The sequence below is a fragment of the Arachis ipaensis genome, chromosome B10, assembly GCF_059453495.1.
Source record: "Arachis ipaensis isolate K30076 ecotype BB chromosome B10, ASM5945349v1, whole genome shotgun sequence".
NCBI lineage: Eukaryota > Viridiplantae > Streptophyta > Magnoliopsida > Fabales > Fabaceae > Arachis > Arachis ipaensis.
In genome coordinates, this window is record NC_142435.1 from 143,372,980 (window position 1) to 143,388,402 (window position 15,423).

At 33.2% G+C, this 15,423-nt stretch overlaps 2 protein-coding genes across 3 annotated transcripts; one reads left to right on the top strand and one right to left on the bottom strand.

Annotated features, from left to right (window-relative positions):
- Positions 1-1,317: 1,317 nt before the first annotated feature.
- On the top strand, positions 1,318-6,788 carry LOC107623728 (tRNA (guanine(26)-N(2))-dimethyltransferase 2). 2 transcript variants are annotated; one of them, XM_016326081.3, is made up of 13 exons: positions 1,318-1,750; positions 2,243-2,590; positions 2,728-2,815; positions 3,018-3,139; positions 3,672-3,811; positions 3,896-3,968; positions 4,199-4,287; positions 4,415-4,520; positions 4,801-5,013; positions 5,165-5,359; positions 5,608-5,685; positions 6,201-6,396; positions 6,538-6,788. In XM_016326081.3, exons 1-13 carry the CDS (start codon positions 1,463-1,465, stop codon positions 6,552-6,554), a joined length of 1,953 nt encoding a protein of 650 aa, XP_016181567.1. In that variant the 5' UTR covers positions 1,318-1,462; the 3' UTR covers positions 6,555-6,788. The 2 variants fall into 2 exon arrangements, with proteins under 2 accessions (XP_016181567.1, XP_016181566.1); XM_016326080.3 differs by having other exon boundaries at positions 1,367-1,750; positions 6,201-6,636.
- Positions 6,789-8,306: 1,518 nt separating this feature from the next.
- Positions 8,307-10,703, bottom strand: LOC107623639 (UDP-arabinopyranose mutase 1). The gene is made up of 4 exons (XM_016325979.3): positions 9,948-10,703; positions 9,434-9,684; positions 9,158-9,326; positions 8,307-9,034 (listed from the first exon to the last, which is right to left on the bottom strand). Exons 1-4 carry the CDS (start codon positions 10,293-10,295, stop codon positions 8,711-8,713), a joined length of 1,092 nt encoding a protein of 363 aa, XP_016181465.1. The 5' UTR covers positions 10,296-10,703; the 3' UTR covers positions 8,307-8,710.
- Between the last annotated feature and the right edge of the window lie 4,720 nt (positions 10,704-15,423).

Below are 15,423 nucleotides of genomic sequence, written 5' to 3' on the forward strand. Positions count from 1 at the left end.
AAATCGTACCTCGAATGCACTGTCCCTGATCAACAAAAATGTGTATATCTCGGATGCAGTGGGTTTAGGCTTATTAAAGTCATATCTCAGATGCACTATATCCGAGATCTAATTTTATTCATATCTCGGGTGCATCCGATATATGACTGGTACGTGGCATATCATAATACGATAACAGTGCATCCGAAATACGCTTTTAGTGTGATTTATCCACTACATTCGAGATGTGACCCAAAATATATTTTAGTAAATACTTATACGATTTATTTAAATTGGTAAATATTATATATTTTTAATTTAAATAAAAAAAATTCCTATGATTTGCCCGTTATAATTTAGTAGTTATTTTTCTATAATTCAGTTTTTATTATAAAATCAACGTTATAATTTAGATATAATTTATAATCTTTATGACTCATCTGTATCCGTCTAATAATTATATTTTCGCAGCTTCTATAAAAAGGTAATATCTTATAAGGAGGAAGTATATTTTTAAACCCAATATTAACTTACATAAGATACAAAAAGGAATCACTCAAATTTTTAAAAATAATTTTTAGTAATTAAATTTAATACATATAATTAATTAAATTATATTATTTTTGTTAAAATTAAATTAGATAAATTGATTTATCAAAAAATTAATAAATTATACCTTAAATTTGTCTAAATTAGTATTTTTATAAAAAATAACTACAATATTCCTATTATAAAAAATAACAAAAATATTATTATTATTATTATTATTATTATTATTATTATTATTATTATAAGAGTATTTTAGTCATTTTTTATAATAGAATTATTATAGTCATTTTCTATAAAAAAGAATATTAATTTAGATCGATTCAAGGTTTGGTTTACCAATTTTTTGGCCAAATCAATTTATTTGATATAATTTTAATAAAAATAATATAATTTAATCGATTATATGTATTAAATTTTAATTACTAAAAAATATCTTAAAAAATATTTTAAATATTTTTATTTGAATGGCTCCTACAACCAAAATACTAATTTAAATATCTAAACTTTTTTTTTTCTGTATCTACACACTATATTTCTCTTCAATCTAAGTATAACTCATCTAACTAAGAGAATTCGAAATCATTTCAAAGTGAACAAGCTATATAAGAGGATTTTTTTTTTTTTTTTTTACTAAAGATAGAGAAATTCGAATTCACGACCTCTTAGATAAATAGGGAGAGATTATGCCATTTGGATTATAACTGATTGGGCTATCCAAGAGGATTTACTAAAGTTGTTCAAGAACAATATATAATATGATAATTAATTAATTAATAAATAAAAATAGATAGATAGTTATTAAGATATTTCCCTATTTGTCCCCGATGCACACCGGTTAGGGTTTAAGAGAAAAGAAACGTTTCGTTTAAAAATTCTTTCGTAGGGTTTTCTGGCAGTTACACATTTGAATTGCAATGCATAGAATTAACTCCTTATGCTGTTTGCGGAAGGTCGTTTTCTGAAATTGCAACTGAAGCTTTACACTTCCACGATAACAGCAATAAACCACTTCTCTCTCCTGAAATATTGTTCTTCTTTCAGCGCCATAACCACAGAACAAGTAAACTGCCAGGAACAGCAGAAGGAGCATACTCTGAATTCGATTTTGCATTATATTAGCTCAACAATGTCGACCGATCTCAATGATTATAAAATTATTAAGGAAGGAGAAGCTGAGATTCTCATGCATGCCAAGAACGAAGTCTTCTATAATAAAACTCAGGTCCCAATGTTTTTTTCTTTTTAATTTGAGTTTCTGTTATTTTGACTTTAAAATACGAGAATTGAGAACCTTTGAAGTTTTTTGGTTTTCAATTAGACTTTTTCCCCCCTGATTGGACGTTCAATGGTTTTTGGGAAGCTAAGTAGTGTTCATTGTAGAAAAATACTGGGGAGGGATGAAAATGTGGACCTCAATTAGAACCTTAAATTTAGCTTCTGAATATAAAGTTCAAGTTGTTTGAGATGTTTTTCTATGCTTCTGTGCTTATTAGTTGAATTGAATTACTAAGGATGGTTTGATTTTGGAGCTAATTCCGTTGATCATTTCCTTTTGTTATGTTTTACAGTTTTAATGCCTTTGTTTGAGTGGAAACTGGAAATGTTGAGCGGAAAATTTTATTTTATTTTATTCCTAGCTTTAATGCTTTGTTAGATGTTGTGGTTTTGGAGCGATGCTAATATGTTATGCTTCTGGTTTATAAATTATCATCAGGTTAATAACAGGGATATATCGATTACTGTTTTGAGAGAATTTATATCAAGACGGGAGCAAGAGCATGAAGCAACGTTGTCCAAGAGAAAGAAAGGGACACAAAAAGCAACTGAAAATGAATCTGTAAAGGAGGAAGCAGAGGATGTACCTCGAGAAACTCCGTCAGAAAATCATGAATCTAATGGAAAATGTGAAGGGGAGGAAAATACATCTCCTGAGGAATTAGAAGCATGCAGTAGCGTAAAGGGATCAGCCAAAATTGCAGAAGACTGCAGTAGTGCAGGAGAGCAGACTGATCTCACAGAAGGGAAAGGACATGTGGAACTGAAGCCACCAAGGGTTCTTGAGGTTTTCCCTAACTTGTTCTTATCATCATAGCATTATATTCACTTTTTTCCCCCATTTTATATGTATACCATATTCTCTGCAACTCAATTGTAGAACAAGTATCATCTGTATGACTTCTTTTTTGTTCTTGTATACAGGCATTGTCTGCTTCTGGGTTAAGGTCTCTAAGATATGCTCGTGAAGTAGAAGGGATTGGTCAGGTTGTTGCTCTGGACAATGATATAGGTGCTTCAAGGACTTTCAGTTTATATAAAAATATATCTTCTGTAATGCCTTATAAGAAAACATTGGAAATCTGTACTTGTGTCAATGGTCTACTCTGTGTAGCTATGATACCTACTTTTTGTTTGAGAGTTGAGATCTCTGTCTTGTTTGATCATTAAGTATGTGCATCTCAGTGCTTAACCATAACTTATGCTCCTGACAGTTTCTGTGGAAGCTTGCAGAAGGAATATCAAATTTAATGGGTCAGTTGCAATTTCAAAAGTGGAGTCTCATCATGTTGATGCTCGTGTATATATGCTAACCCACCCTAAAGAATTTGATGTGGTAAGTGGATGTTACTAAGTTTTATATATGTATTTTCCATTGAAAATTATTCTTATTCTATTTAGTGTTACTTGTTCAACATCTATATAATATTGTTCCCTGACTTGTGACCCTGCAATAATATTTGAAGCAATTTAATAAATATATATTTTTTGTTACTTGTTATTAGGTTCATTCTATTTTCTATTTGTTACTTGTTACTTAGTTCATTCTATTTTCTATTTGAAGCAATTCAATAAATATATTTTTTGAAATTAATGTTTCGGTTCTCAAGATCCTGGAAATATATATATATATTATTAAAGAAAGCATTTGTTTTCACTAAAGTTTGCAGAAAGTGAGGTGAAGTAGATAGAGAGGACTGTGTAGTTGTGTCTTGTTCAACATCTATATAATACTGTTCCCTGACTTGTGACCCTGCAATAATAACTAAGTTCATTCTATTTTCTATTTGTAGCAATTTAATAAAGTTTTGTTTTTATTTTTTGAAAGTAAATAAGTTTTTATGGTCTCTGTGTTTCTGTATTTTCAGGTTGATCTTGATCCATATGGTTCACCTTCTGTGTTTTTGGATTCAGCAGTTCAATCTGTTGCTGATGGAGGTATCCTGATGTGCACTGCAACAGACATGGCAGTGCTCTGTGGGGCAAATGGGGAGGTCTGCTATTCAAAGTAATGTTGATACTGGTATTAATTATAAACTTTTAATTCAATAATAGTTTTAATTACTGTACTAACCTTACAATTGCCATATAGATATGGATCATACCCACTGAGAGGAAAATATTGTCATGAAATGGCTCTGAGGATCCTTCTGGCTTCCATTGAGGTACATTGAAGTTCTATACAAAGAAAATTTAATATAAACTAAATTTATTTTCAACTAACATCTGATGTTTTAAACATAGGCATACAAATTTTCAACTCACTTATAAAAACTCACCTGCCAGAATTTCAACTAAATTTCTTATATCACTTGAATATCTGTTAATCTCTCACGTCACTGTTATTTTTATTCATACAAATTCGTATAATATGTTTGTTTGTCATTTAATGCAGAGTCATGCTAATCGTTACAAGCGATATATTGTTCCTGTGCTATCTGTTCAGATGGACTTTTACGTTCGTGTTTTTGTTCGCATATACACGTAAGTCCTCTTAGTGTGTGTTTTTTACTTATGGTAAATAGTTTATAAGTTGTTATTATCTTGGATAATGATTCCACAAGGTTGCTTGATTCTGTTATCCCAACTAAGATGAAATAATTGGTTGCAGTTCTGCCAGTGCAATGAAAAACACTCCCCTAAAGCTTTCATATGTTTATCAGTGCACTGGTTGTGACTCTTTCCATTTGCAGCCCATTGGGAGGACCATTTCCAAGGTATGTATCCTGTTGCAATGAAAGGAAAAACTGTTTAGTTCTTTCCCAGTGGCTTCTTTTTTGTGCTTGGGATGGTTAATTTTTGTTGGGATTTTGAACCTTTTTTAAATGTCATTTCTTTTGCAAAGCATTACCGATATGGGGTTATGGTGAATGTTCATTTCTGTTTGTTGTGTGTTTGTGCGTGTTGTCATGGCCATTTAAGTATATTGCTTTATTTTGATTGAATATAAATTTTATATCTTGAAGGGGGACTTATTTTCATTTTCCCATTTTTCAGAATACTAGTGTCAGATATTTACCTGGCTTTGGTCCTGTAGTTCCTCAAGAATGCAGTGATTGCGGGAAAAAATTCACTATGGGTGGCCCTATATGGTCTGCTCCAATCCATGATCAAGATTGGGTGGGTTCTATACTGGCAGATGTGAAATCCATGAAGAACAGATATCCTGCTTATGATCGCATATCTGCTGTGTTGACTACCATATCTGAGGTTTTATTTTCAGTTTGTTATTTTGACATGATGTGATATGACTAAGATGTGTGTGCTAATGCGACTAATTCCAGTTGAAAACCTTGTGGTAGAAATTTCTTCTTTGTATAGTTATTCCAATTCTAATATTTGATAATTGTAATATTTTCAGGAATTGACAGATGTTCCCCTGTTTTTGAGTCTGCACAACCTCTGTGCAACCCTTAAATGCACTTCTCCTTCGGCAGTTATGTTCCGTTCTGCAGTGATCAATGCAGGCTATCGTATATCTGGAACTCATGTTAATCCATTGGGGCTTAAATCAGATGCACCCATGGATGTTATTTGGGATATAATGCGCTGTTGGGTAAGAGATTAACATCATTCTTGCTGTCTTACTTTTTTGTTTGGTACAGATCCAGTCTCTGGTTCCTGCGAAATATGATTTTATAATATGGGAGTGACTTTTGTATATAAAATGCTCTTTCCTTTATTATTTGTTTTTTAATGGTTCCGGTAGAAAAAGAGAGAAGGAGAAGGTGGGGGTTGATTTTGGGAAAGGCATTGGAAATGATTGCCTTTTCAGTTCTTGGTCACTGATCCCTTCAATTATAGGTAAAGAATCATCCTGTGAAAGCTCAGCCAGCAGATCAACCAGGGAGTGTCATACTTGCTAAGGAACCTGTTCTTCAGGTACATCTAGCCTGTCAACTTTTGTTCTTGGCTAAAATGTAGCATTATTCTCTCTTCTCCTCACAAGCAATTATTTGCTTTTTGGTGGTTGTTTAATCAAGTTAGGGGTAGTATATAACTGATACATGTATGTGAATGATGTGTGCACAAGTTCATTTGGCCGGGGAAATAGAAGAATCAGAAGTAGCAAATATGAAGGATATCGTTTAGAATATAGAACTCTTGGCTGAACTTTGTATTATTTTAGCAAGCATGCCCTAGTGTGCCAACTTGGACATCTAATTAGTTCATGTCTTTCATAACCATAAAATACTGATATATGTATTTAATCTGCAAAATTGAGACCTGTCGTTTCTAGTTATGTCGGCATATATCTTGGAGCGTGTTTAGGTCATAAATTCTAGGAAGTTGGTCTTATCCTAGAGTTTTACATTGTTTTTACCTGACCTGACCTGGCCTATCCTATGATCCTGCTTGAATTATGAAAAACTAATATTGGTGTGTGTCCCTTTCAGGCTAGTTTTGCTAGGGCAATATCATCACTTAGCAAGGCACAAGCGAAGAAGGTTGTTCGCTTTCTTCCTAATCCAGAAAGACACTGGGGTCCAAAACTTAGGGCAGGACGTCAAATTACTAGCAAACACGTCTCTCTATTAGGTCCAGCAGCGGTTAATGGAGCTCTCAACCATGAAGATGATGAAGAACCTAAAAGTAAGAAGCCGAAGACCGAGAATGATATCACATCTTAGCTAAAAAATGAGATTCTTGAAATTAATGTTTCAGTTCTCATGATCCTGGAAATATATATTTTTTGTTATTAAAGAAAGCATTTGTTTTCACTAAATTTTGCAGAAAGTGAGGTGAAGTAGATAGAGAGGACTGTGTAGTTGTGCCTTGTTCATCATTTAACAATTTACAGGAAAATGCTGTGGCAAGATCAAGGCACTTTGCGTTATGTTAGATTTTTGGATCTGATTTTTTTTTTAATGTATGGAAATTGTATTATGTGGAACAATAATTCCTTTTTAGGGGAATATGTATTGTTGTTTCATAAAATAGATATTTTTTCTAGTGACTTGCATGGCAACCATGTTTTTCAGCAAGAAGTCTCTCTCTCTCTTTCTTTCTCTCTCTCTCTCTCTTTTATATATATATATAGAGAGAGAGAGAGAGTAAAGTACTAAATTGGTTCCCTATGTTTGGGCGTACTCCTGTTTTGGTCTTTAAGGTTTAAAGTGTCCTATTTGAATTCAAAAAAGTTTCATGGAATATCCTATATGAAAGCATTTGGTCTTTAAGGTTTAAAATGTCCTATTTGAATTCAAAAAAGTTTCATGGAATATCCTACATGAAAGCATTATAAGAACAATGGAATATCCTACATGACAGTACAAAATCAATTGTGGATGTATCAATATATTTATTTATCATTTTTTTTACAATTTAAATGAAATATTTTCTATAGTATTAAAGAGAATAATAAATAAATGTATTGATGCATTCATGGTTGATCTTGTGCCTCTGGAGTTTGTACTTGTTCGAACTTGTTCTTTAGATTATTAATCTTGTTCTTGTACTGTTGTTATGTGGAAAATTCTGTTAATTATTTATATTTGATCTCACGGTGGAACTACATTAAAGCTAAATAAACATTTTTTGAATTCAAATAGGACACTTTAAACCTTAAGGACCAAAACAGAATTATGTTCAAACGTAGAAGACCAATTTAGTACTTTACCATATATATATATATATAATGTTTGTATTCAGGCTAGGCCATCAAAGCAAGCTCAATTCAGCCTCTAGTTATCTCTCTCTGTCATTTAAATTCCTTGGATTCTCTATTTTAATTACTCATGGCTAAATTACAATAAGAGCTGTGGGAATAAATCTCATAAAAAGAATAGTTGCTATATATTAATCAGCAGTATCCATGGATTCATATATAGATGCGTGCGTATAAATAAGATTTAATTATTCTATTGGTTCTTATAGTTTTATCAAATTTTTAATTAGGTTTTTATATTTTTTTTTTCTGTTTAATTGAGTTTCTACATTGTTTTTAATTTTGTAATTAGATCATTTTTAGTATAAAAAATGTTAAGAGTTAATTGAATATTTGTTCTGCAAATTAAATGTATCTACAATTAAGAATTTAATTATATTTTTGACCATATGTTTTTTTAGAAAAATATTCTGTTAATTTTAATATTTTTAACATAAAAAAGATTTAATTACAAAATTAAAAAAAAATATAAAAACTCAATTAAAAAAATATATAAAAATCTAATTGTAAATTTAGTAAAATTATAGGAGTCAATAGAATAATTAAACCTATAAATAATAATGTTGAAGGAGGTACTATTTGAGATACACGGAGAGAAATTTAGGGTGGCTGAATTTAGAGATTTGGGGTTTTTGAAATTTTGGATTAGGGGGTTATTATTTTATCTTACATGTTTCTTAGGATTAATTTTCCGTAAATTTTAAGGTTTATACCAATGACAATGCAGATTTCGTGGCACTAAAAATTTATCAGATTTAAAATTAAAATATCTAATTTCTTTGCTTGATATGTTTACCATTGGTTCATTATGAAAGCTGAAATCTGAACACAACTGTTAATTTCAATTACTATTGATTCTTACTCGGTAATAAAAATGAACAATACATTAATTTTCTTCCGATGAACTTGCCTCACATGGAACTCGGTGCTGCCACATGTATAAGGGCCCTTCCCGAACTACTCATTAAGCAAAAGGTACAATAAGAAAAATAACAAAAAAATAAAAAATAAAAAATAAAAACAGCTCCCTAGACCATTGTACTTTATTGCTTCTAATCTCAAAGCAAGAAGTTACGAAAAAAATAAGAAAAAAAGTGAATTGCAGGCTGCAATGCTGCAAATTCTAAGTGATGAAGAGAGTAAATACTTTATTTAAGAAAAAGGACTAAAGTTTTAATTAACATATAGTGGGTGGCTCTGTTTGGCAAAGTTGTTATTATTATTCATATGATTAATTTTCTATGCTTTGGCAGTGGTTGGCTTTTGAGGGTTAAGTTCATCCCAAGCTTCAATCCATGTAACCATTGCATCTGCAAGCTTGTCAAAGTAAGGGTCAACCTTTGAGAGCTTCTCTTTGACTTGCTTGGAGAGTTCAATGTAGCATTTCTGAACAGTTGTGCATTCTTTTGGGAGAACAACGTTCTGGAAGAACGGGATGATATCTTCCTGCCAGAATATTCCTTTGTACTCTTTCCTCAGATTCACAAATGGGTTGCTTGCCTTGCTGTGGTAGATGTACGGAAGTCCAGTCTTGATTCCCAGCCCCAAGTGGTCCGTGATCACCTGTTAACAACAATTATCATAATAAATTACACTAACTAATAAAATCAACAATTTAGTCAAATATGTCAAATCATCTAACTCTCGAGAAAAAAAGAAGAGATGAAAATGATAAGAAAAATGCACCTTGCAGCACCAGCCAGCCCACATGTCGTCGTAGCGTCCGATGGGCTGGCCATCACCCATCAAACCGAAGTACATTGCCGGTCCAATGAGATCGCGGTCGAAGGCCAAGTTCATTCCGCACATTGGGAACAATGTTCCTTTCGGAATCGTCAAAATAGCATCAACATACCTTGTGCATTATCATATTACAAAAGTTTTATAACTACTATTTGAATGGTTATCGAAATGAATATATTTGATTGCACGACTGTATAAAAATGAATGGTAGATACACACCTGGTGTTCCTCTCGAGAGGCTTGACAAGCTGTGTAGGAGCGTCATAATCCGGGATGTTGAGCCAGAGACCATGAGAGACAGCAGTGGGTACACCTTCGCGAAGACTGAAAGGGTAGCCGCGCACGAAATCTGCACCTTCTCTGTAAGGCTCATAGAGCGTGTTGAAGAAGAAAGGTGTTGATGGACACAGAAGGTTCTTTATGTGCTGCTCAAGTGCATTGATCGCCTTTCCAGATGGATCATTTGCAACCTAATTAAGTAGTAAACAGATGATAAATACATGATAAATCCAGATAGGTGATGAGATCTTTAGATCGCGCATGAATCAGTTTGATTCCAAAATATTTAACACCTTATTTAGTTTCAAAAAAAAATCAATCATAAGTCAAATTGAGTCAAATCGTGATCCATACAAGGTTCCATTGACACGTATTTAGAACAAAAAATAAGAGGACAATTAAGACCGATCCAAAAGATGAAAGCTGAGGAAATGAACAAGATTAGAAGACTCACGAAACAATCATCATCAATGGTATAGATGTACTTCTTCTTGGAAACCATGTAACCGAAGCAGCGGCAAGCGGAGTCCTTGAAGGAGATACAAGAGGCCCTGGGTCCAAGAATCTTGTTAATGTCGTTACGGTTATAGAGCTCGTAATCGAAGCCCGGAGGAACCTTGATGGTCTTGGTTGGATCACCGTCCTGAACAATGATGAGATGATATGGCTGGAAAAACGGCCTCCACATCTCCAGAAAATCCAGGTTTCTTATTGTTGGGATCACAATGTCAAGCTCGTCCTTCAGCAAAGGCGTCGGCGTCACGGCGGTGCCGGCCGTGTTGGCGGGGCCTAGATTAGCCATTATTGTTGTTTAATTGGAGAGAGAAGAGAATGAAAGTGAATGAATGAAGGAATTAAAGTGTGAGAAGAGAAGGTGAAGAGTGAATGAGTTTTTGAAGGAAATAAGCATGTGCAGTGGCCTAAGTTATCGGCACCGGTATGGGGCTTTTAAACATTTAGAGATTGGGGTGTGTTTGTGTGTGTGGATTTTTTAATGTGTAAGGAAACTGAACCAGTGACTCCTTCAAAGGTGTTGCCGTGTAATGTGGTAACTTTGTGGATGTAAAATTCCAGAGATCAGAGATCATCAATTAAACCAATGAAATATATTCGTATTAGTCTACTCTTTGCAACCAAATCATGAATCATGATGATGGGTTCATAATTAGAAATGAAATGTGTGTTACATGTTTGACTCTTTTGAGCCAACAACGAACCGGATATTTCTCATTCAATTATGTATTGTGTTTTTTTTTAGATAATTAAGGAATTCAAAATCATGATTTTTTTAATGGAAAAATGTAAGAGAGATTTGTGTTGATAATTTTATTTAAGATTATAGTCCAAATAGTCACGAATAATCAATTTAGTTCTTAAAAAAAAAAACCTAGAAATCTCAAATTTGTACCATAGATGACGGAAAGTGTATGTATCGTTATCAAATTATTATTTGATACGAAACAAAAAGATAAATAAGAAAATAATTATTGGAATTGAATAAAAAAAGATAAATTGAAAATGAAAATAAAAATAAAAAGAATATATCAAAATTAAATACCAAGAGAATCATTTTATTTTTTATTCAATTTTTTTGATGCAATATGAAAGGAACTCATTCAATCTAACTTATCCATACCGTAGTTTGCGAATTGAATCGAAAGGAATTACTCAATCTTTTTTTTAATTCTCTGAAGTAATAAGAGAATGACTCACTCAACTTTACTTGTCCATACCATAGTTTTATCATGAAACTAAAAAGTGCCTCGTCACTCTTCGAATATCTCTATACGAAGAGTATAATAGTTTATGAGATATTTATAACTTCTTATTAAGTTAAAAATAGAAAATTTTAAACCCATAAATATAAAATCCAATTTAATAACTAGATAAATAAATTCAAAATAAATTAAATATTCTAAAAATATAAACTAATAATTTTTAAATAATACTTAAATTTTTCATATTACAAACATTTAGAACACGTATTATTATTTATTCGTGATATATAAATATATCAAATACGGATTCGTGGCTGCCTGCTAATCTTTTTTTTTTCACCTTTATCATATATTAAAATAGAAAATAAAAGATAACCAAATTAAATGATATATCAAATTTGTGTACGCATATGTATATAGGAGCAAATTTTTATAATGATTCCTAAGATTTATGCAATGATTTAAAATAATATTTGAAATTTAAATTTTTTTATGGTAGTCCCTCAAATAGAGTTTCGAACACCATAGCGATTTTTGCATTATTTCTGACATTAAGTTAGTTGTTGGAATGTTGATATGTCACTACAATATTTTGGGTCTATAGTTACGGTTTTTTTAGTTACAGTAATTTATGGTCACAATTTTTTACTATAATAAAAAAAATTATGGTCACGGTTTTTTAAAAAAGAGTGACTATAGAGTACTTATGGTCACGGTTTTTAAAAAAAAGGTGGCCTAAAATGGTGTATGATCACAGTTTTTTGAGGTGACCAAAAAAGATCTATGGTCACAGTTTTTTAAAAAATGGTGACCTAAAAAGGTCTATGGTCACGGTTTTGGAGGATAACCTTAAATGGTCTATGATCATAGTTTTTCAAAAAAGGGTGACCTAAAAGGGTTTATGATCATGGTTTTGGGGGTGACCTAAAGGGATCTATAGTCACGGTTTTAGGGGTGAACTAAAATGGTCTATGGTCACGGTTTTGAAGGGTGACCTAAAAGAGTTTATGATCACGGTTTTACGAAAGGGTGACCTAAAGGAGTCTATGATCACGGTTTTAGAGTGACCTAAAGGGGTCTATGGTCACGATTTTGGGGGTGACCTTAAATGGTCTATGGTCACAGTTTATCAAAAAAAAAAAGTAACTTAAAAGGGTCTATGATCACGATTTTTAGGGGTGACCTAAAGGGGTCTATGGTCACGGTTTTGGGGGTGACCTAAAATGGTCTATGGTCACGATTTTGAGGGGTGACCTAAAAGAGTTTATGGTCACGATTTTATAAAAGGGTGACCTAAAAGGGTCTATGGTCACGATTTTGGAGAGTGACCTAAAGGTACCTATGGTCACAGTTTTAGGGGGTGACCTAAAGAAGTCTATGGTCACGGTTTTGAGGGGTGACCATAGAGTACGATTTTTCAAATTTTTTTTAAAACCCCTCGCTCGTCGTTCTTCCCTTAGGAAAAAAGGGTGAAGACAACCCTTGGTGCCAAAATCCCCATTCCTTCTCTCCCAGCCATGCACAGTACCACCTCAGGTCGTGCTCCAACTCCTCTCGTCATTCGCAAGTCACCAACTTCTTCCTCGTGGTCGTCGAAGCGTCGTCTGTTGCCAGCCCCTCTCCTCTGCTCATCAGTCACTAGCATAGTTCTGAAAATCGAACTGAAATGGCTAGTCGAACCGGTCCAACCGTAAACTGATAGATTTTATGGTTTGATTCTTTAAGTAAAACCGTTGATTCAAAAACCGGATGCAAATCGCTAAACCGGCCGGTCAAACGGAATCATGACCCGACCAGTTCAAATGAAATGACGTCGTATCGCTTAGAGAACATTCAGAAAGCATGCGAGTGCCCCCAGCGCTAGAGCCTCCTTTCTCCTTTCTCCTTCTTTCTCCCCAGACCCCAAAGAAAAACGGAAGCCCTAGCCTCTACCACCGCCGCGTCCGTCGTGCTCAACCCTAGCCTCCATTGTCGCTACCATTCTTCTCACCGTCCGATAGTCTCTCCACTGTCCAACCGGTCGCCTCCAACCCCTCTGTACACTCATGAATCACAAGCTTTTCTGCGTCGTTCATTGCACGTCGTGGGTCGTCATGCTCGTCTCCCGTCATTAAGGTGGGGTGACCATAGAAGCTATGATCATGGTGAAAAGATAAGACTATAGTCACAGTTTTAAGGAGGGATGACCATAAAGGCTATGGTCACGGTAGGTGGGGTGACCATAGATAAGGTTATGATCACGATTTTAAGATGGGGTGATCATAGAGGCTATGGTTACGGTTTTAATAAAGGGATGGCCATAGAGCAACCTATGGTCACGGTAAAAAAGGTGGCCTAAAGTGCCAAAATTTGAACACTACAACTGTGACCATAGAAACTGTGACCATAGATAAAAAAAACAGTGACCATAGGTCTATGGCCACGACAAAATAGGCCACGGTAAAAAAATCGTGACCATAGGTCAAAAACTATGACCATAGACCTATAGTGACCCTTTTCACTAGCTATGGTCACGGTTTTTCACCATAACCATAGACTTTTTTTGTAGTGTGTCCTCTTTTACCATGCTGGACAATTTTAATGGCAGATGACGTGAATTCATTCTGATTTGGATTCAAGTTAGTCCCTCCCCCATTTTATAACCACAATTCTAAATGTGCAAAGCGTGTTTTTCATCTTTTTCTTTATCTCTTTTTTTCTTCTTCGCTGTCTCTTTAGTTCAGGTACTCACCCTTGTACTAGTTGTTCTTTTGAGCTGCTTCATAAAACTTTAGCTGCCAATCACTAAGGCACTGTTTGTTTTTGATTTATTCGTATGTTCTCCCCTCATTTGCCTCCTATTGGAATATTTTGTACATCTACTTTGATGCATGCATGCATGTTGCGTTGGGTTTACTTCAATCTGTGAGTTGAGATTTTAAATTAGACTCGCTTTATTTTATTTATTTTAATTCCTGGATTTTCTATTAATTTATTTGTGAACATGAGCTATCGTTTAATTCTTCATACAAGGGTGATTTTAATCGGTGAAGTGCTATGTTATTCAATTTTTGTTTTAGTTATAATGCTGCAATGCTATGAGATGCATTGAAATTGTTGTTCACTTCTATTAAGGATGGTTTTAGTAGTTTCAAATTGATTTAATTGAACATTTAATTAGAACCATACCTTCATTCTATAGAAATAAAGAGATGGAGAAGAAAAAAAAAGATAAAAAATATGCTCTGCACATTTAAAATTAGGATTATAAAATGACGAAATGATCAAATTGAAATGAATCCAAATTACCTAACCGTTGGGACGGTTCAACGTGTCAAAAGATAGCTACATCAACACTTCGACAGCTGATTTAATGTAAAAAATAACGTAGGGATCACTATAGTGCTCGAAACTCTATCTAAAAAATCATTATAAAAAAATTTAGATCTCGAAGATTATTTCAGATAATTACATGAATATCAGAAATTATTATAAAAATTTACTCATATATATAAGTGTCCTTAATATTTTTTTAAGTTACCGAAAAATAATATGAATGGAAATAAAAAATTACACAAAATTAATTTTTTAATTAATTAATATTAATTAATTTTAGTGTTTAAATTGATAATTTAAAATTTAAAATTTTTTATTTAGAGTTTATATTTTAAGATGAATAAAATAATTTTAAAAAAATTAATTAATATTGGCTAAAAAAATAGTAGCTATGATAATTAATTTGTGACAATCATGAAAAAAAGGTAACGTAAATGTTAGGGTTGAGTGTGATGACGTTGATATGTAAGGGAGGTAGGTGGCGTTGGATTCAATAATCTTGAGTATTTTCATGCAGAGGATCGGAAATGACGAGGAAAAACTCGAAAAGCGTATGAAATTAGCAAAATGGCTTAGCTAGCTAATTCCTAAAGTTTATTAAGATCTTCAAAGAAATATTTTTTTATCATATTAATGTGTATTTTAGTCACAAGTGCTATGAATGCCTGAATTCCGATTACTTTACCGCACATGAAAGGAATAATGGAAGTTTCTTACACTGCGATCCATACAGGTAATTAGATTTTACGTTCTAAATTCTAAGCAATGTAATGTTTGAGAACGTGAAGCCCATAACTAAATTAGTGGTTAAGACTAATTGATCAATCTCTTTGTCTGGTATACTGGACCCCTTTAACCATATTGGAAGATACCTACCTAAGTCAAACAAAATATCAT

What these genes read in the sequence shown, in the direction of transcription:
- LOC107623728 (XM_016326080.3), top strand. Translation starts at nt 1,463, where the DNA reads ATGCTGTTTGCGGAAGGTCGTTTTCTGAAATTGCAACTGAAGCTTTAC. An exon ending in AGCCACCAAGGGTTCTTGAG is followed by an intron (nt 2,591 to 2,727) that starts GTTTTCCCTAAC and finishes TCTTGTATACAG; the next exon opens with GCATTGTCTGCTTCTGGGTT. An exon ending in GGGGAGGTCTGCTATTCAAA is followed by an intron (nt 3,812 to 3,895) that starts GTAATGTTGATA and finishes ATTGCCATATAG; the next exon opens with ATATGGATCATACCCACTGA.
- LOC107623639 (XM_016325979.3), bottom strand. Translation starts at nt 10,295, where the DNA reads ATGGCTAATCTAGGCCCCGCCAACACGGCCGGCACCGCCGTGACGCCG. An exon ending in CCTCTCGAGAGGAACACCAG is followed by an intron (nt 9,327 to 9,433) that starts GTGTGTATCTAC and finishes ATAATGCACAAG; the next exon opens with GTATGTTGATGCTATTTTGA. An exon ending in GGGCTGGCTGGTGCTGCAAG is followed by an intron (nt 9,035 to 9,157) that starts GTGCATTTTTCT and finishes TGTTGTTAACAG; the next exon opens with GTGATCACGGACCACTTGGG.